The following is a 20,827-nucleotide window of genomic DNA, read 5'->3' as shown; positions in this document are numbered from 1 at the left end:
CCTCAATCAATTCTAATAAGTATGGGCCAGATTTTATAGGGTCTTCTAAAATGAAAGCCATATCATCCGTAAAGGCCTGGGTTTTGTATACCTGTTGTCTAATTCTAAGGCCTTTTATTCTTTCCTCATTCCTTATTTTTCGTAATAAGGTTTCTAGTGATAGAATAAATAATAAGCGGGATAGGGGACAACCCTGTTTTGTGCCTTTGCTAATAGGAAATTCTTCCGTCAAATCCCCATTTATCAATAGTCTGGCCGTTTGTTTGGAATAAATCACTTTGATTGCGTTTATGAATCTCTGTCCAAAACCCATATATTCTAGCTGTAATAATATAAACTCCCAGTTGACCCTGTCAAATGCCTTCTGGGCGTCTATAAAAACTAGTGCAACCTGTTTACCGGGCATGACTCTCAGGTTATCTTGTAATTGGCGTGATGGTAAAAACCCATTTTGGTCAATATGTATAAATTCATTCAGGAAGCCTTTTAATCTATTTGCTAAAATTGTTGTGAAGATTTTATAATCGGAGTTCAGAAGAGATATTGGTCTATAATTGTTTATGTCTGTCGGGGGGGGGGGTCTTCTTTTGGAATTAAGCTAATATTGGCCTCTCTCCATGAGTGGGGAATTTCTGCTTTCCCCAGAACTTCATTAAATAAGTCTTTCATATGCTCTCCCATTACCTCAAACATTGTTTTATATAACTCCGTGGGGAGTCCATCTGTACCAGGTGTTTTCAGATTTCCCTGTTTCTTCACTGCTTTTTCAATCTCAGTTAAGGTAATTTCCTCTTCTAATAATTCTTTCGTTAGATTGGGTATTTTAGGTAAATCCGAATTCTCAATATAATTTTTTGTCACCTCTATTAAGATTTCTTCTTTTTTGTATAATTCTTTATAAAAATCCACTGCAATTCTTTCCTTTCCTCCTTTATCTTTTATTAAATTTCCCTCCTTATCTTCCAACTGATCAATTCGTCTGTTCTGTTGTTTTTTTTTTGAGTCTATACGTAAGCCATCTTCCTAATTTATTAGCTGATTCAAAATGTTTTTGCTTTGCTGCTTTTATCTTATCTTTCAGTTTGTCCAACTCTAAAAGATTAAGCTGATGTTTTAACAGTATTATCTGTTCCTTCGCCTCTCTAGATAGTAGGTTATTTTATAGCTGTTCCTCAGCCTTTGTTAGTTTATTTATTAGATCACCCCTTTCTTATTCTTCTTTTTTATGTTTAATGGCCATATGTTTTATAATAAGACCTCTTATAAAGGCTTTAGCAGCATCCCAAATTGTTTGAAGTGGCATTCCCGGTGTCTTATTTTCTTGAAAGAAAAAGGTTATTTCTGTCTTAAGTTTTTGTGTGAATTCAATTTCGTTTAAAATCTCTGATCTCATCATCCACCGTCTTCTATTTTTCCCCTCTTTTTTTAATACAGCTAGTACTGGATTATGGTCCGCCCAATCATTCGGTAAAATTCTAATTTCTTCTACTTGGGAATTAAGTTTTTGTGTCATCCAAATCATGTCCAATCTGGACCACGATTTGTGTCTAGGAGAATAATAAGTGAATTGCTCTACCTTCCGATTATGTTCACGCCAGGTATCTTTCAGTCTTAATTTGTCTCTCATTTCCTCACAAATGGCTGGTAAAATCCTTTTATTTTGTCCTCTATTTCTTTTTGGGGAGTTTTCTCCTGTTTTATAATCCTGAGTCCTATTGCTAATTGCATTAAAATCACCCATGAGACATACTTGCTCGTATTCCAGTTCTCGGATTTCTCTTCGTAATCTTCGGAAGAATAATGTTTGTTTAGTATTGGGGGTGTAAATTCCAATCAATAAAATCTTATTTTGTAATAATTCCACCTCCAATATTAGCATTCTTCCCTCTTCGTCTGCGAATATTTGTTTCGGTGAGAGATATTCTTTTACAAATATTGCTACTCCTCTTTTTCTCTCCTCTGAAGCTGCTACAAATAATTTCCCTGCTTTGGGGCATTTCAATAAGTTTGTTTGTGACAGTTTAATATGAGTCTCTTGTAAACATGTTATATCTGCTTTGGCTTTAGTGATTTTAGCTAAAATACGTCATCTTTTGGTTGGGACATTGAGACCATTGACGTTCACCGTCAGTAATCTCACTCCTTGATTCATTTCTATCTATTAATCCCTTTAGTTTTAGCTGCTAATCTAATCTCTACCCCGTATTCTTCTACTCCTCCTTCTTCCCCCTTCCTCCCATTTCGTTTCCCCTTTCCGTAATACGCTTGTGCTCCTCTTTCATTTCTCCACTCCTCTTTCTGCTCTCTCTGACTCTCTTTGACTACTTCTTTGTCTCTTTCACTTTCGTCAGATTCAAAAAAGTTTTCGCAAAATTCCTGTACATCGTGTATGTTCTCAATTTTAAGTTTCCGCTCTTGCCATGTCACCAAAAGTCCTTCTGGTAATAACCATCTGTACGGCACATTGTGTTTCCTCTGTTGTGAAGTTATGAATTGGTAATTATGTCTCTGCTCTCTCACTCTTCTAGGGATCTGTTTCAAAATTGTGATCTGACGTCCTTTGTATGTAACACTCTGATCCCTAGCTTGTGGAGATTGTCATCTCTTAACGCCTTTTTAGTTAGCCTCACGTGTATTTCTCTGGGCAGGTTATAACATCTCGCATAATTAGTATAGACATGATATGCTTCATAAATATCACCACAAACTTCTTCTTTTTTCCTCCCCACTACTTCTGCAATTACTTCTCCCACAATTTCATCCAGCTGTTCCTCTTTGTCCTCGACCACGTTTTGGAGACATGAGAAAAAGGCGGATTTCTCCATCTCTAAGAAGACTACTTCGTCCTCAAGTTTCCCCACCGCTTGCGCACATTTCCTTTCGCATTTATCAATCTGGGTTTCAACTCTTTCTGTAGTTTTTTCCACCTCTATCAATCGCTCCTCGTGTTCCAAAATAGTTGTTCTCATTTCTCCCAAAGTCTCTTTTATTTGTACAATTTATCCTCTTAGTCCACTCATCTCCACTTTCAAATCATCAAAGTTTTTAGAAATTGATTCTTGATTTTTTCCCATTATTTCTTGGATATTTTGAAACATCGCCTGCATTCCTTGCATCGTGATTGGTTTCTCTGCTATTGGTAAGTTTTCCGATGATTTCCTTAATCCTGGAGGCGTTGTTATTGGAGAAGATGCCACAGTAGAGGCTATATGTTTCTTCGCCACTTTTGTGGATGTCACTGTGGTAGACATGTTGGCTAAGCAAAGAAGGTTTTTCCAAATTATCATGCACAGATATTATTTAAATTACTTAAATTAATACTCCCCTTTAACTAAGCTCTTACTGTTATTCAATCACAATTCTATATAATTATTAATCAATTCTAATTTATCTTATCTATCCACAATTAAATACACTCTAAACGTATATATATGATACTAAGTAGTAAATCAAAACAGAAAAAAGCAAGCAAAAAGGTGAATAGTCAATCAATCAATAATCACTATATACAATTAATAAATATTAAAAATATTGAAAGAGCATATATAAGTTATTAATTAACTCTTCAGGCGGGTTTTAATCTCCAGTCTCACTTTGATTAATTCAGTTCATTAGAGTGATTAAATTACACCGGAAAGGGCTCACTATTAAGGCTCCTGGGAGGAAGGGGGTTCAGGAGAAGATTTACCCCCTGATCATCACCCACTTCATACAATTAGTAAATCCAAATTTATTGTTCTTTTATTCGTTGTAATTCAATATGCCAATTGATTCGTACTTCCGTTTCCTTCCAATTCCACAGTAGCAAGATGGTTGAAAAATTAGTGAGTAAAAGCTTCCTTCACTTGTAATCTCAGCTGCCGCTATTATCTCCAGTCGCTATACAGTCCCTTTAATTTTTAAATCAGTCTCTTTCTTGTTTCTTCCCTATCGTTCCGTCCCGTCTCCCTGTACCGGTCAAAAGGAAACGCAGTGTCATTGGCTTCGGGGCCGCTGTTTTCGCGGCCCTCTTCCTGTCCTCCGGATCCTTGGAGCTCACGCTTCGTTGCGGCGAGGGGTCGCATTCCCCCTCCTTGCCTCTGAAGAAAGCCCCTCTGCTCTCCCAACCTCTCTGGGGCTGAGAACGGCAAAAAAAAAAAAAAAAGCCGCGGAGGGTCTGGAAAATCATTCGTCGCTGCAGAGCTAACGCAGCACCGATCTGATAGCTGCACCGGAAGTCCCAGAGATGACCTACTTTTAACTCCCATTATTTCAATTTGAATATATAGGACAGATTCAGTTTAAAGAACATAATTCCATAAATAAAAGAATGTCCAAAAGGGCTTTATAGATCATAACCAAGACATTAAATTATATATGGAAACCTACTATATATTATATAATATAGTATCTAAAATACAGGTGTTATCCTGCTATAAAAATGGTTCATACTTGCCAGCAAACAAGCTGACAGTTTCTGAACAAACTGTAGTTTCTAAATCTTTAACGTCTGAAATAGAGTTATAGTAATTCAGTCATGCAGTGATAAATCAGTATTACTAGGACTTGTTTAGATTTTATTTCATCTCATCAGTCCTTTTAGATATCAGACACAACAAAGAAATCCACAGTATCTCCTGCTTGGCCAAGGTCAGAGATGCATAAGTATCTTCTACATCTTCAATTATTACTGCACCTAATATCCATTGCCAACTAATAGACAACTTCTCCCAAAAGTTTCATATGGTTATTGACCAACAAAATCAATGGTTTGTAATAGGGACAAATATCTGTATCTTGGGTGTAGGATGAGGATTAAGGTTCGTTCTTTGAGCTTGTGGGTTGGTTTCCAAACATTTTGTTAGTCTCTACCCACACTGACACCAAACAGTATTAGTTCAATTGGAGAAACACAAAATTCATCAGCCACACTACCACCTGCCATGCTCATGAGTTCATTGAAGCCCGGCACTCCACAAGTAATTCCATCAACAGACTCATTGACCAACCCATGAACCCCTCAGAATCCAAATCAACTGCACAGCCAACCAGAGACAGCATCAATCCTCAACCAACTCACACAACCCCCCTCCCCACCAGCAGTTCACTTCCCAATGAACCTGACCTCCTTATCATAAGACCTACTGATGACTTGCAGCTGACTCATTACAAGATCCTCACTTGACACATCCATACCTGAAGCCATTATAAACAGAAGAACACTGACACTGACATCCGTAAACTCTGCTGAAAATGTTACCTAGCCTGGTAACAAAACATTCAGAAATCAACCCACAAGTTCGGAGATTGAACCTTTACCCTCAAAATGTATGCTCCGCCCACCAAGAAAGGCCAAGGGACTTCCTATTCTCTACTAGCTGGAAGTGGAAGGTGTACTACCTCTATAAAACAACGTTAACTTTCATAGGCAATCTAGAAGGACACTATAGTTCATGATATCAAATACTGCTGAGGAGTCTAAAAGGACACATTGCTCTCATCCATATCCACATCTAATAATGTTTTCATCATATAACTGAGCCTAAAGCATCATTCAGCCGGGATTTTCCATAACTACACTACCTTCTTTCGAATGCCCCGCCCCCCCGAAAATTGGAAACTTGCAGACATTATGCTGTATATGATTTAATAAATGGTTTGTTCAGGAAGAGGCTTTTGAACTTAAAAAATATGAGATGAAATTGTTTTTTGTTTAAGGGATTCCTGTTTGAGAAATACAACTTAAAGTGTCTTTTTCTGAATATGAATGAGTTAAGGTAGTCTTAGATAGAACATTGGTATATTTTTAAATGTTTATTTACTAGTTCATTGAGTTTGTTTTACTTTGGCATTTATTACCAAGTCTGTAAACTGTAACACCTAAAGTCCTGATATAACAATTTTATATATATATACATACATACATACATATATACATACATATATATATATAATCGTTCAATTTCACTTTTTAATATGTTTATTATATTTACTTTAAATTGTCTTTGTTGAGACCTCTGATTTGTACTATTTTTAATGTTACAGAAGAAAATTCACAGAAACAAACAGAAGATTTTGGAAGTCAGTTTACCGAAATTTTCATTAAGCAACATGAAAATGTCACTCTTCTGCTGACTTATTTAGAGGTGAGAATTGTTTTTTTAAAATTATTAAATAAGTATGTCATTTAACTGAGTGACATTGTCATAAATAAAGTATAGCAGAATAAAAGAATTGGAAGGGCCCTTGGAGGCCTTGTAATCTAACCCTCTGCTCAAGCAGGAGACCAGGGTGGATAAAAATCAATGATTTTTTTTTAAAAAATCAGATTTTTTTTATTTAAATCGGATTTTAAATAAAGCCAGTTGCGTCCCTTTCTGGATCGGGACTCGTTACGCACAGTCACTCATGCCCTTGTCACCTCCCGCCTGGACTATTGCAACGCTCTCTACATGGGGCTCCCCTTGAGGAGCACCCGGAGGCTCCAACTGGCGCAGAGTGCGGCCGCGCGGGTGGTAATGGGAGCAACATGGCGTTCCCATGTAACACCACTCCTGCGCGAGCTGCACTGGCTCCCGGTGGTCTTCCAGGTGCGCTTCAAGGTTCTGGTTACCACCTTTAAAGCGCTCCATGGCTTAGGACCCGGGTACTTGCGGGACCGCCTACTACCACCAATAGCCTCCCACCGGCCGGTACGCTCCCATAGAGAGGGGCTCCTCCGGGTGCCGTCAGCCAAACAATGCCGACTGGCGGCCCCCAGGGGGGGAGCCTTCTCTGTGGGGGCACCTACTATCTGGAACGAGCTCCCCCCAGAGATACGGAGGATCCCGGATCTGCGCACCTTCCGCCGCGCCTTAAAGACCTTACTATTTCACCAGGCCAGCCTGGCCTAATTTTCCCCCTCTTTTATAAAAGATTTTTTAAAATTTTAAATATCTTTTGTATTTTATATATTCAATTTTAAATTGGTTTTAAAAGTTTGGGGTTTTAAATTTGTCGGGGCCAAAATTATTTAATTTGATTTTATTCTATTTTTAAATTTTGTATTGTATGTGTTTTTATTGTTTGGCTGTGCACCGCCCTGAGTCCTTCGGGAGTAGGGCGGTATAGAAATCTAATAAAATAAATAAATAAATAAATATATTTTTTTTAAATTTAAATTGGATTTTTTTTATTTTTATCAAATTTTAATAAAAAACTTTTGGGGTAAAAATCTATCATAAGATAGTTTTCTATTTAAGATACATAAATAATTTAGTTTATTCAGCATGAAATGGAGCTTAGTTATGTAGCATGAGGCTGTATATTCTGCAACACTGGGACTATCGGTGAGTCAACGGTGGGTCAAAGGAGTAGCAGAGATGACAATTGCTCTTTAAAAATTATGATTTAAATCGAGTTGATTTAAATCAAGCCTTTTATTTAAATCATGATTTAAATCAAATCCACCCTGCAGGAGACTCTATATTATTCTGGACAAATGGCTGTCCAGTGTCTTAAAACCTCCAGTGATAGAGCACTCACAACTTCTGGAGGGAAACCAGATTAATTGTGATTAATTGTTCTCACTGTCAGAAAATTACTCCTTTAATTCTAGAATTGATCTCCCTTTGTTAAGCTTCCATTCATTACTTTTTGTCTTGTCCTCAGGTGCTTTGGAGAATAGGTTAACCCCCTGTTCTTTGTGACAGATCTTCAAATGTTGGAAATACTATTATTATGTCACTCTTAGTCCTTGATGTTGAGACTTCGATGTTGATGTTGAGACTTTGAAAAAAGTGCAGAGAAGAGCAACTAAGATGATTAAATGACTGGAGATTAAAACGTTTGAAGAATGGTTGCAAGATTTGGCTATGGTTAGTCTTTAGTAGGGGTGTCCCTGCTCTAGACTAACCATAGACTAACACCCGCAGGATGCTTAGATTTGGCCCGTGGAACGGCCTTGGAAACAGCAAAGGACTGGCCCGTGGTGCCTCTGCCATGTCTGGCCTTCCCGAACTCCATTTTCACTGATAGAGGATTGCAGGATGCCGTTGCAGCTGAAAACTGAGCTCGAGAACCTGTTTTCATTGGCAGAGCACTTGGGCCACCATAGGTGCCCCCGACACAAATGACATCAAGCTGGCCATGCCCCCCCCCAGCTTCTTGAGGTCAAACACAACCTTGATGTGGCCCTGAATGAAATTGGGTTTGACACTCCTGGTCTAGAGAAAAGAAGATTAGGGTGACATGTTAGCAATATTCCAGTATTTGAGGGGCTCCCATAAAGAAGAAGGAGTCAACGTATTTTCTAAAGCACCAGAAGGCAGGGCAAGGAACAATGGATGGAAACTAATCAAGGAGAGAAGCAGCCTGGAATTAAGAAGAAACTTCCTAACAGCGAGAACAATTAACAGTGGAACAAGTTGCCTTCAAAAGTTGTGAGTGCTTCATCACTGGAGGTTTTTAAGAAGAGACTGGAAAGCCACTTGCCTGAAATGATATAGCAAGGTGTTGGACTAGAAAACCTCAAAGGTTCCTTCCAACTCTCTTTTGGATTGAAATTGAATTCTGTTCATTAGACTAGACATACCCAGTTTTGCAACAGTTTATCATATGTTTGAGCTTCCAGCTCTCTAATCATCTTTATTGCTCTTTGCACTTTTACTAGACTCTCAATTTCTTTTTTTGTATTGTGGTGACCAAAACTGGACACAGTATTCCAAGTGTAATCTTATCAAAGCAGTATAAAATAGTACTAATACATCATGTGATTTTTGAAACTATCCTTCTATTGATGCAATCTAGGATTGGCTTTTTTGGCAGCTCCAGCATGCTGCTGGCTCATATTTAACTTGTTCCCACTAAGACTTCTAGATCCCTCTTACGGTTACTGCTGTTACAATGTACTGTACCTGGGTAGGTAGTCCTTGACTTACGATCACCATTGGAATCAGAATTTCCATTGCTGAGCAAGGCAGTCAATGTGAGTGGTGCCCAATTTTACAACATTTTAAACCAGGATAGTTAAGCAAATTATTGCAGTTGTTTAGTGAATCATCCAGTCGTTAAGCAAATCCAGGCTTGCCCAATTGAGTTTGCTTGTCAAAAGCCAGCTGGGAAGGTTGCAAATGGTGTTCACATGATGCTGGCATGCTGCAACTGTCGTAAATACATGCCAGTTGCCAGATACCCAAATTTTAATTTCATGGCCACGGGAATGCTGCTATGGTCATAAGTGCAAGGATTGGTTGTAAATAATTTTTTTTCACCATTATTTTGACTACAAACGAATGGTTACAAGTCAAGGACTACCTTTTTTCAAGAGTATTTTATATCAGTGTTGGTGATTATTTCAGAAATTTTGGACAGATAAGCTATCACTCATTCTAATTGCCTGCTGTAGCTAGAATTAGACATTTCACAGCAAATACATACATTACCCTAATTTCAAACAGGTTATGTTCCTAGAGGCTGTTCACAAATCTGTTTTGTTTGTAAGTCTGAAGTAGGTAAAAAACACTCAAAGTAGATTTTGCACCTTACTGCATCTGGTAAAACCTGATGTGATGGTGTTGGTGCATTCTCTTATATTAATATGACATGAAAGTCATGAAAAAAATGAGTGAAGAATGTTTCCATACTTCATTCAGATTTGCAGTAATAACCTTGTGCCATACTGTAACAATTTTCCTGACAGCCTTGTAGATGTTGTACAGCTTCTAAAACTAATACAAGACATCTGGGAGTCTGCTTTGATTACCTGAGCTGCCTGCCTAAATATGTGGCAAAGAGAATATTTTTTGGAAAGTTGCTATTACTCCCTGTTCCTTAGGTTGTGGGAGACAGGTGGTGTTCACAACCTGCAGGTACACAACCTTCACATTTGATTGAAAATTGCTCAGGTAAAGTGAATTACCTGGGGCACCATCCGAAATATGCAGAATCTTGAACTTGATGTTTTTTCTTTCTTTTTTTTTAATTTTAAAAACAAACTTTATTAGATTTAAAAAACAAAACATAAAATTGTATAAAACATTCACAACCTTAAAATACAATCAACAATATCAACAAACAACAAATAAGGTATATGTCAGGGCATTGATTAATCCCATTCTGCTTTTGGGATAATCGCACCTGATTACGAGGGGCGGATCGAGACCTTTCCTTGCAAGTATACTTTAAGAAAACAAAACCCGAAGATATTTTCTAAGAAAACTCATTTATTTGTTATAAAGAAAATAAAACACCTAACTGATCTAATTGGTTACATTTTGAAAATAAAGTTCGTGCCAGCTGCTTCTCAGCAGCCAGGCTTCTTGGCAAGAGAACAAAGGAAAGAAGTGTGTGAAAGAATGTAGATGTAGGACACATGCGCAGTTTAGCTTACTGATAAGGATTCTTGGCAAGCTACGGAAAGTCTGATAGTCCAGAAATAATGAGCTCTGCTGGTAAATACAAAAACGCAGTGACAGTATATATAATGTATATAAATACACATATATACAAGAACTTATTTTCCTTTTTTTTCCCCTTAATGACGGTGTATAATTATTACTTTAAATTTCTTACTAAGTTTTGACTTTACCTTCTTTTCCATTGATTTATCCACTCATACGAACTGTCCCATATCTTAAAATAATGAGAGTCTTCCTTATCTTTCAATTTCAACGTTAGTCTATCCATTTCTGCACATGTGTAGATTTTTTGAATTATTTGCTGCTCCGTTGGCAATTGATCTGTTTTCCAGACTTGTGCTAGAGCTAACCTAGCTGCTGTAATTATATGTAATATTAGGTACTTTTTTTCCTTTCTATTGTTTTGTTTAAGCATTCCTAACAAAAAAAATTCTGGTTCTAGCTCAATATCCTCTGCAATTATTTCTGATATCCAAATTTTAATTTTTATCCAATATTTTTTTAATTTTTGGGCAAAGCCACCAGACATGAAAGAAGGTTCCCTGTGCTTGCTTGCATTTCCAGCACATTGGATTAAGGTTTGCATACATCCTCGCAAATCTCGCAGGGGCCAGATACCATCTGTACCACATCTTGTAGTGGTTCTCCTTATATGCTACGATTTTGTTATTCTATAGTTGGTTTCCCATACCCTTTCCCATTCTTCTAATTGTATATTTTTGCCAATGTTCCTTGCCCAAGCTATCATTTGTCTTTTAACTAAATTTTCTGCTAGGTCAAATTCTAATAAATATTTGTATAGCTTTGAAATCAAATTTCCATCCTTAGTTCCTAATAATTTATCTAGTCAGTTGGGATTTATGTCGATTCCTCCTTCCTCATTGTCTTTATTGTATCTAGTTTGTATTTGTAGGTAGGGCCACCAGTCTATTTCTATGCCTTGTTCCCTGAGTTCCTGCCGTGTTTTTAATCTTCCTTGGGGGTCCAGTAATTCTTTGTATCTTATTAATTTATGGGGGGTTAGTGTGTTGGGGTGCATTGCCGCCTCCAATGCAGATATCCAGCCAGGAACCTTCATATAATGTTTGTTTTTAATTTCGAACCAGATGTCAATCAGTGAATTTCTTATTATGTGATTTTTAAAATGTTTATAGGCTTTGTTCCCGGCATTCCACAAGAAGGCGTGCCACCCTTTTAACAAATCGTGGCCTTCTAATTTTAATAGTCTATAATTCTCCAAATGTTTTTTCTTATGGCAATACTTCTCGACTTCCAGGACAAAATGTTGGAAGAATCAGTCTTCAGTGTTCAGAAGGGTGACCCAAACATTATTGTTATCCTTCCACACAACAAAAAGTGAGCGCTTTGAGATGTTTTCAAGAGCTTGCTGGTTCTCAGTGGTAGACTAGCAGTTTTAAGCTCAGATCACCAGAAGCATGGCACCTAGCATCACAGTTAGCTATTCACAGCTGAAGCCTGGTATCATCATCTCCTCCTTGCTGGTATAGATTTTGTACAGCATTTTCTTCAAATAAAACCTGTTTCATCCACATTGAATATTGCTGGGACGAATAACCAATTTCCTCAATTATTTTCTTGAGGGCTTTCAGGAACTCCCAGGATGCATCCTCATCCACACTCACTGTCTCTCCACTCATTTTCACATTATGCAAGTGCACCCTACCCTTAAAACTCAGAAACCACTGATGACTTCCAACAAATATATCTTCAGCAATGCTTTCACCAGCCTCCTGTTATGAGTCGTGAAACAAGCTTTTAGCCTTCTCCTGTATCTGTTGGGCTACGGGGCACACACCACTGATGCTGATATTCAGTCCTTATGCTAAACAGCATCTCCATTTCTTCCATCAGTTTTCCTTTCCTCTTGGTTATTGTGGATTGCATAAGATACTGGACCTTTCACATGTTCCATGATCTTGTCTTTGCCTAATGATTTTGTCATGTTCATGATCTTTCCCCACTTCTGTTCAATATGTCCACATTGTCGGCATTGTGAAGGTCAGAAATGAAATGGGGGTGGGGTGGGGGAAGACAGGAAAGGGTTGTACGCAGTATGCGAGTATGTCATAGATGTGTGGTGCACCAGAAACTAATCTTTTCTGATCTTCTCCTGATTTCTGGGACTTTCAAGAATGAATTTAGGGACCAGCTTGTTTCTATCTGAGAAAGTTTGCAATTCAAAAATTCATAAATAGAGTACATTTATACAGCATTCCCAGTTAACCATTTCAGTCTGATACATATTTGAAAGAGACATTTTGCAAGGAGTCATGAAATTTGTGTGTGTTGAAAGCAGGGGATGGGACAAAACCTACTTACCTACTTCACTTGTGCCAGTTAATAAAAGTTAGGAAGAAAGGATTACAGTGGAAAAATTTTAGGGAGAGATCCTCATTGTGATTGCATTTCTCCTCATATGCTGCACTAATGTTCTGTACAGAAGAGTGAACTGGGATATTTTAGCTTCCTTTTGCTTCTGATAACTCACTTGAGAATTTTCAGTTCAATCAATTATTCAAACAAAATTAACTCATATGTTTGCATTTTAACCAGAAAAAGGATACTGCACATTATTTTTTCAGATGTGTGATTTGAGGCATTCCAAGGGCTACAAAAAAAAAAAAAAAAGGAAGTGTGAGCCCTGTGGCATGTGACCATGTTTGAAATACTGGATTGGAATTCTGTAATCTCATTTGTTCCTCTTCCATCTGAGACAGTCATAACAAGCTGCCACAATCTCTTGTTTACATTCTTTGCTTTCTTCCCCAGCCCGCATCTGTGTTGTAGGAATAATTCAGGGTAGCTCTAAGAATCTGGAGCACTGACCAAATGGTGTGGGAATGTACTTAATTTGATCTTAAATTTTATTTGGATAAAAAATTAAGAAACAGTTTGCCTGGAATAGTCATTCCAGGAATTTGTTATGACTATGACAAGTAAATTTCACACATATATATCCTTCTTAATTTTACCTGAAGCTTTTTTCTTATAAACTAATCTAAATTACTTGAGAAAAGCTTTTTAGGTATTGCTGTTGCTTGATGTTAATTATTTGGCAGATTTATAATATTTCAATCAATAATTTATTAATTACTCCCCCCAGAGAAAAATGTAAATGCTAGCCTCTTTAGAACTGGTGCATTACATTACTGCTACAATAATACTTTAATACTTTATCAATGAAATATATGATCATTGCAGGAGTTTGATTTTCATGTCCGGTGGCCTGGAGTAAAACTACTTACAGTGTTGTTAAAACAGCAAGGTCCCCAAGTGCAGCAGATAATCTTAGTCAGTCCTATGGGTAAGTATTTTTAAACCTTTACATCCATTTTTAAACATAATAGCTATTTATTAATTATATTTTTATTAAACAAATGTATATGCCTGCCCAACTCACACATGGTGGCTCTGGACAGCATACTGGAATGAAAACAGATATCCAAAGCAATTGATAAAAATTTAAAATCATTGGCTTTATTTATTTGCAATCTTCTGCGCATGCCCCAACATGGCGGTGCCGACCTGAGTTGCTGTCGGGATGAGCAGCATTTTTGGTGTTTCAGGGTCTCCTGGGGCTGCCAGGACCACCGCTTGGGAGAGTTCCTCCTCAATCCGTTGAGGGCTTTTTTGCCCTCCGAAATGTTTGATGTAAGGGGAAGTGAAAGAAGTACGCCGTGGGAGGCTGCAGGACCCCACGAGGCACCGCGCAAGGAGGATTAGAGAGGCTGGCCTGCAGCGATGCCTGCTTCTTCCCTGCTCGCTGGGCGGCGGCTGTCAGAACAGCGGTGACGACGTGGCAGTGACGGTGGACTGAGGGTGGTCTGGCACTGACGGTGGAGTTGCAGAGTTGCGGCGGCAATGGCGGCCGCCGCGCAGTGATTGGGAGGGGATGATAGCTGGATGAAGATGGCTGCGAAATGGGTGAGGTGGATGTTGCTGGACGCTGGCAGAGAGGCGAAATGGAGGTCGCCAATGGAGGCATGGCATGGCTGAAACGATGATAGGGGATGGATGGAAAGACCTGGGGTTGGAGAGTCCGGTGGATGGCTCTGGGATGGGGCCTCCATGCGTGGCCTCTCCTCCCCCCACCCCCTTCTTTCTGGCCCTGTTATCGGCCTGGGGGTCCTGTACCGTTGCGGTGGTTCTCCTCCTTCCTCTCCGACCGGTCACAGTTCGTGTTGACGGGGGGGCAGAAATCGACCTTGAGGCGCCTTGTGTGTGGGGTGCCGCAAGGGTTGGTTCTCTCGCCCCTTCAACATTTATGTGAAGCCGCTGGGTGAGATCACCCGTGGTTTCGGGGTGAAGTGTCATCTGTACGCTAATGATACTCAGCTGTACATCTCCACCCTGGACCATCCCAACGATGCCCTTGATGTGATGTCCCGGTGCCTGGAGGCCGTGCGGATCTGGATGGGGAGAAACAGACTCAGGCTCAGCCTATCCAAGACCGAGTGGCTGTGGCTTCCGGCATCCCGATATAGTCAGTTGGTACCATCGCTGACTTTTGGGGGCGAGTTGTTGGCCCCCACAGAGAGGGCTTGCAACTTGGGTGTCCTCCTGGATACACGGCTGTCTTTGGAAGAGCATATGATGGCGATGGCCAGGGGTGCTTTTTATCAGGTTTGCCTGATCCACCAGTTGCGTCCCTTTCTGGATCGGTACGATCGATACGGTTACGTACGGTCACTCATGCCTTCGTCACATCCCGCTTGGACTACTGTAATGCTCTCTACATGGGGCTCCCCTTGAGGAACACCCGGAGGCTCCAACTGGTCCAGAATGCGGCCGTGTGGGTGGTGATGGGGGCGACTCGACGCTCCCATGTAACACCTCTCCTGCGCGAGCTGCACTGGCTCCCAGTGGTCTTCTGGGTGCGCTTCAAGGTACTGTTTACCACCTTTAGAGTGCTCCATGGCTTAGGGCCCGAATATTTACGAGACCGCCTTCTGCCGCCAGTAGCCTCCCACTGACCAGTACGCTCCCACGGAGAGGGGCTCCTCAGGGTTCCGTCGGCCAAACAATGTCAGCTGGCGGCCCCCAGGGGGAGAGCCTTCTCTGTGGGGGCACCGACCCTCTGGAAGGAGTTGCCCCCGGAGATACGGCGGATCCCGGATCTGCGCACTTTCCGTCGTGCCTTAAAGACGTTTTTGTTTCATCAAGCTGGGCTGACCTGGCCATATTTTTAAAATTGTTTTAATTTTAAATTGCTAAATTATGTATTTTTTAATATAGGGGTATTTTAACTGTGGGCCAAATTAATTTAATTGGTTTTTAATATTGTTTTAATTTTTGTATTTTCTGTATTTTATCTGCTGGCTGTTCACCGCCCCGAGTCCTTCAGGAGAAGGGTGGTATAATAAATAAATAAATAAATAAATAAATATCAATATCATTATTTATTTATTTATTTATTTATTTATTTATTTATTTATTTATTTTATTTTTGTCAGATTTATATGCCGCCCTTCTCCCGTAGGACTCGGGGCAGCTCACAACAATAGAAAAACCCGACAATAAGTAAAAATTAAATAGTATTAACACCAAATTAAAAATCCCCAAATATCCAAATTAAAATCCACGGCAGATCAGGGAAGTTGGTGGAAGAGCCATGTCTTTAGGTTGGCGCGGAAGGTGCGGAGCTCGGGGCCGTCTGGAGCTCGGTGGGCAACCCATTCCAGAGGGTCGGTGCGGCCACAGAGAACGCCCTCATCCTGGGGACCGCCAGCCGACACTGTCTAGCTGAGGGGACCTGGAGGAGGGTAGCCCTATGTGAGCGCACTGGGTGGTGGGAGGCCGGTAGGAGATGATCCTTCAAATACCCCGGGCCTGTGCCATGAGGAGCTTTATAGATGAGTACCAGCACCTTGAAGCGAATCCGGAGGACCACCGGCATCCAGTGCAGCTCGCGCAATAGTGGTGTTATATGGGAGTAGCGGGACGCACCCTACTACTCGCGCAGCCGCATTCTGGACCAGTTGGAGCCTCCGGGTACACCCCAAGGGCAGCCCCATGTAGAGGGCATTGCAGTAATCCAACCGAGAGATAATGAGAGCCTGAGTGACCGTACAGAGGGCATCCCTGTCTAGAAAAGGGCGTAACTGGCGCACCAGGCGAACCTGCGCAAATGCCCCCCTTGTCACGGCCATTAGATGGTCCATTAAAGACAGCTGTGAATCAAGGAGGACGCCAAGATTACAGACCCTATCCGAGGGAGCAAGACACTCCCCTCCCATCAACAGTGATGGGGCAGCTAGATCATGGGACGCCGGAATCCACAGCCACTCTGTCTTGAAGGGGTTGAGTCTGAGCCTGTTCCTACCCATCCAGATCTGTACCGCCTCCAGGCACTTACACATAACAGAAGGGGCATCCCTAGGTTGGTCCGGGGTGGAGATGTACAGTTGGGTATCATCAGCGTACTGATGATACCGCACCCCGAAACCTCTAATGTTCTCACCCAGCGGCTTCATATAGATGTTAAAGAGCAGGGGGGAGAGAATCGACCCCTGTGGCACCCCACAAGTGAGGGGCCTCGGGGAGGATCTCTGATCCCCTGCCCAAACAAACTGTGAACGGCCCGAGAGATAGGAGGAGAACCACTGTAGGACACTGCTCCCCACCCCCAGCCCCCCAAGACGTCGCAGTAAGATACCATGATCAATGGTATCAAAAGCCGCTGAGAGGTCAAGTAGCACCAGGATGGAGGAATAACCCCCATCCCGGGCCCGCCAGAGATCATTCACCAAGGCGACCAATGCCGTTTCCGTGCTGTGTCCGTGCTTGAAGCCTGATTGGTATGGGTCTAGATAATCAGTCTCCTCCAGGAATTGCGGAAGCTGGTACGCCACCACAGACTCAACAATCTTCGCTATAAAGTGAAGATTGGAGACGAAAGTTGTTCAAGGAGGCCGGATCCAGGGCTGGCTTCTTGAGGAGGGGATGAACCACTGCCTCCTTGGGTGAGGCGGGGAAGACCCCATCTCTCAATGAAGCGTTGATAATCGCCCGGATCCAGTCTCCAGTCACCTCCCTGGTTGCCACAACAAGCCAGGAGGGACAAGGATCCAGTAAACATGTGGAGGCCCCCAGTCTACCCACAATCCTGTCCACTTCCTCCATAGAAACAGGTCAAAGTCAACCCAGATGTCATCTCCAAGATTAGCTCCCATCTCTCATCGGATCCCGCCCAGTCAGAGTCCAACCCCGTCTGAATCTGAGCGATTTTGTCTTGCAGAAATTGCGCAAAATCCTCAGCACTGCCTTGCAAGGAGTCCTCCCTTGCTCCCTGATGGAGAAGGGAGAAAGTCACTCGGAACAAGGCTGCTGGGCGATTTTCTGCAGACGCAATGAGAGCAGCAAAATAATCACGTTTTGCCGCTTCCATCGCCACAGGATAGGACCTAATATGGGTTCTTAATTGTGTTCAGTCAGACTCGGAATGGGAAGACCTCCAATGGCCCTCTAAGCGTCTCTTCCGAAGCTTCATTTCCCTGAGCTCCACGGAAAATCATGGAGCTACCCGGGATCCCTGTCAGAGGAGAGGCCGCAAGGGAGCGATTCAATCCAGTGCCCCGGTGGCGGCCCGTTCCCAGGCATCCACCAGGGCCTCTGGCAAATCACGGGATAGGTCAGTGGGAAATGTCCCAAGCTCCATCAGGAACCTATCAGGGTCCATCAGGCACCTGGAGCGGAACCAATGAGTCTGTTCCACCTCCCAGCGGTGGGGGTTGGCGGAAGGAAAGTCTAGCTGAAGGAGGGAATGGTCGGTCCATGACAGGGGTAATATAGAAAGGTCATCCCTACCCCGAGCATTTATCCACTGCCCAGAGATGAAAATCAGGTCAAGTGTGTGTCCACCGCTGTTAATGTGAGCATTAACTTTCTGGGTAAATAATGTTTTCTGTAGTATGAAAAGATAAGAGTAATAATAAGCACATTATGTTTTGAACATCATAATTGAGTAATGAAATGTTGCAATATAGGAGCCTCTATTCTGGATCAAACCATACCCTGATTCAGGCAGTGTCGGCAGGCAGTGTGGGGCAAAGGCTGGGAGCTTTAGAATTGTGTTCCAGAACCAATTAAGATGTTATTTAATCAATCCCTTGAGAAAGAGAGAGATTCTATGAAGATTCTCAATATCCCGGTCATGATTGTTCCAAATGTGCCTTTTCCAAAATGCATCCAAACTTTTTTTCCCTTTGAAATTGTCTCTTCTCATCTAAGAAGCTGCTTCAGTTCTGATTGACTGGTGAGGAATGGAAGAATATATATTCTTTGCAGTCATCTGGTTGTTAGCACTCTGAGGATTGGTCATTAGCTCTCTGAAAGTTGTTGAGGCTACTTGGGAGTTTTTCTGTATCCTCAAAGACACCTGAGGTAAAAGAGAAAGAAAAAACAAAAATACATCAAGGATGCTCTATCAAAACTGGGCCTTCATCAAATCCACAAAAGGATCTAGCAGCAGCTGTTTCATAACAAGGAAGAGAACAACAAATGGAGCAATGTTGTCATTCCATACAGCAGGGGTCCCCAACCTTTTGGACCTCAGGCACCACCAAGTTCATAATTTTAAATTTCGCGGACTACTAATATGAATCCAGCGCGCCGCTTGCTGAAGCACTTGGACTCCCAGTGACGGGATGGCACTCTCCCTCCTCTCTCTCTCTCTCTCTCTCTCTCTCTCTCTCTCTCTCTCTCTCTCTCCCCCCAAACTCTTTCTCATTCTCTCTTTCTCTCTCCCCTCTCTCTTTCTCTCTTCCTCACTCTTTCTCATTCTCTCTTCCTCTCTCATTCTCCCTCTCTCTTCCTTTCTTTCCCACTCTTTCTCTCTATTCTCTTTCTCATTCCCTCTCTCTCTTTCTCTCTCTCCCACTCTCTCTCTCTCTCCCCCACTTTCTCTCTCATTCTCTCTTTCTCTCTCTCTCATTCACTCTTTCTCTCTCCCACCTCTTTCTCTTTCTCTCTTCCTCTCTCATTCTCCCTCTCTCTTCCTTTCTTTCCCACTCTTTCTCTCTAATTCTCTTTCTCATTCCCTCTCTCTCTTTCTCTCTCTCCCACTCTCTCTCTCTCCCCCACTTTCTCTCTCATTCTCTCTTTCTCTCTCTCTCATTCACTCTTTCTCTCTCCCACCTCTTTCTCTTTCTCTCTCCCACTCATTCTCTCTTTCTCTTTCTCTCTCTCCCCCACTCTCTCTCCCACACTCTCTGTCCCACTCTTTCTCTCTTTCTCTCTTCCCCCTTTCTCTCTCTCTTATTCTCCCCCCTTCCCCCCCTCTCCCCCCTCTCTCTTTCTCTCTCCCCCCTCTTTCTCTCAGTCTCTCCCCCATCTCTCTCTCTCATTCTCATTCAAGGGCCGGAAGAAGTTTGGGAGCGAAGCACTACTCGAACTTGCATGGCATGAGCATTCGCCTTGCTATATTTGTGCCAGCCGATGGCGCAAGGCAGCCCTCGTCTCCTGCCACTTGGGACTCGGAGTGTAAATGGCGTCTGGTCTGGGGAGCAGCCGGATTTTGCTCTCCATTGTGAACGCCAGATCGGCCCCCTGCAAGCTCTCGTCTCTCAAGGAGTGCTCCCTGAAGCGGCACTGGAAACTTTGGTCGGGCTCCTCAAGAGACGAGAGCTTGCAGGGGGCCGATGTGGTGTCTGCAATGGAGAGCAAAATCCAGCTTCTTCTCTCTGCTGTAAGTGCGGCATCAGGATTCCACCTTGGCATATTTGCAGCCCAAGGCAGCCCTCGTTTCCTACTGCTTGGGACTCGGAGCGGTAAACAGCGTCTGGTTCAGGGAGCAGCCAGATTTTGTTCTCCATTGCGGATGCCAGATCGGCCCCCTGCAAGCTCTCGTCTCTCGAGAAGCGCTCCCTGAAGTGGTGCAGGAAACTTTGATCGGGCTCCTCGAGAGACGAGAGCTTTCAGGGGGCCGATCTGGCACGTAGACTGCGCTATTTTTTATTCTTTGAATGCCAACAAGCCATTAAAAACAAGCTTTCTTAATTTGTAAAGAAAAGAATATGGGGAGGGGGAATGTCATGCTTTAATGATGTCTCATATGACATGAATGTAGAAATTCATATGCTCAGACCTTGGCATTTAGTAGAATCACTACTGGCCAGACTAGATAAGACTTTGCTTGAGACCTTGAATGTCTGATTAAAATAGATAATTCTCCCTTAAACGCAAGTCTATCATTTTTTTTCTAGGAGTCTCAAGATTAATGGATCTACTAGCAGATTCTAGAGAGGTCATAAGAAATGATGTGAGTAGATATTTTACATTCATGCAACATTTTATTAATGAAATTCTTTTCTCAATTGTAAAACCAGCCCAGTGTTTTCTTAGCATTTATATTTCACTGAAAATACGATATAATCAGAGTAGATGACAAGTACATGAGGTATATGCCAATGTCATGATTGCAGAATATTATA

The 20,827-nt window shown here is 41.9% G+C and overlaps 1 protein-coding gene across 4 annotated transcripts in view; it reads left to right on the top strand.

Moving 5' to 3' along the window:
• The window catches only part of USO1 (USO1 vesicle transport factor), a 69,759-nt gene that overhangs the window by 17,907 nt on the left and 31,025 nt on the right, over positions 1 to 20,827 (top strand). For all 4 annotated transcript variants that reach the window (XM_087892230.1, XM_034416091.3, XM_034416089.3 and 1 more), the window contains 3 exons: positions 6,025 to 6,125; positions 13,599 to 13,701; positions 20,600 to 20,655. In XM_087892230.1, coding sequence (XP_087748356.1) covers positions 6,025 to 6,125; positions 13,599 to 13,701; positions 20,600 to 20,655 — 260 coding nt within the window. The remainder of the gene's footprint in view (positions 1 to 6,024; positions 6,126 to 13,598; positions 13,702 to 20,599; positions 20,656 to 20,827) is intronic.

The sequence above is a fragment of the Pantherophis guttatus genome, chromosome 4 (assembly GCF_059756535.1).
Source record: "Pantherophis guttatus breed Tessera chromosome 4, ASM5975653v1, whole genome shotgun sequence".
In the NCBI taxonomy this organism is placed as follows: Eukaryota; Metazoa; Chordata; class Lepidosauria; order Squamata; family Colubridae; genus Pantherophis; species Pantherophis guttatus.
The sequence above is the reverse complement of the archived record's forward strand: the minus strand, read 5'-3'. Positions and strand labels throughout refer to the sequence as shown.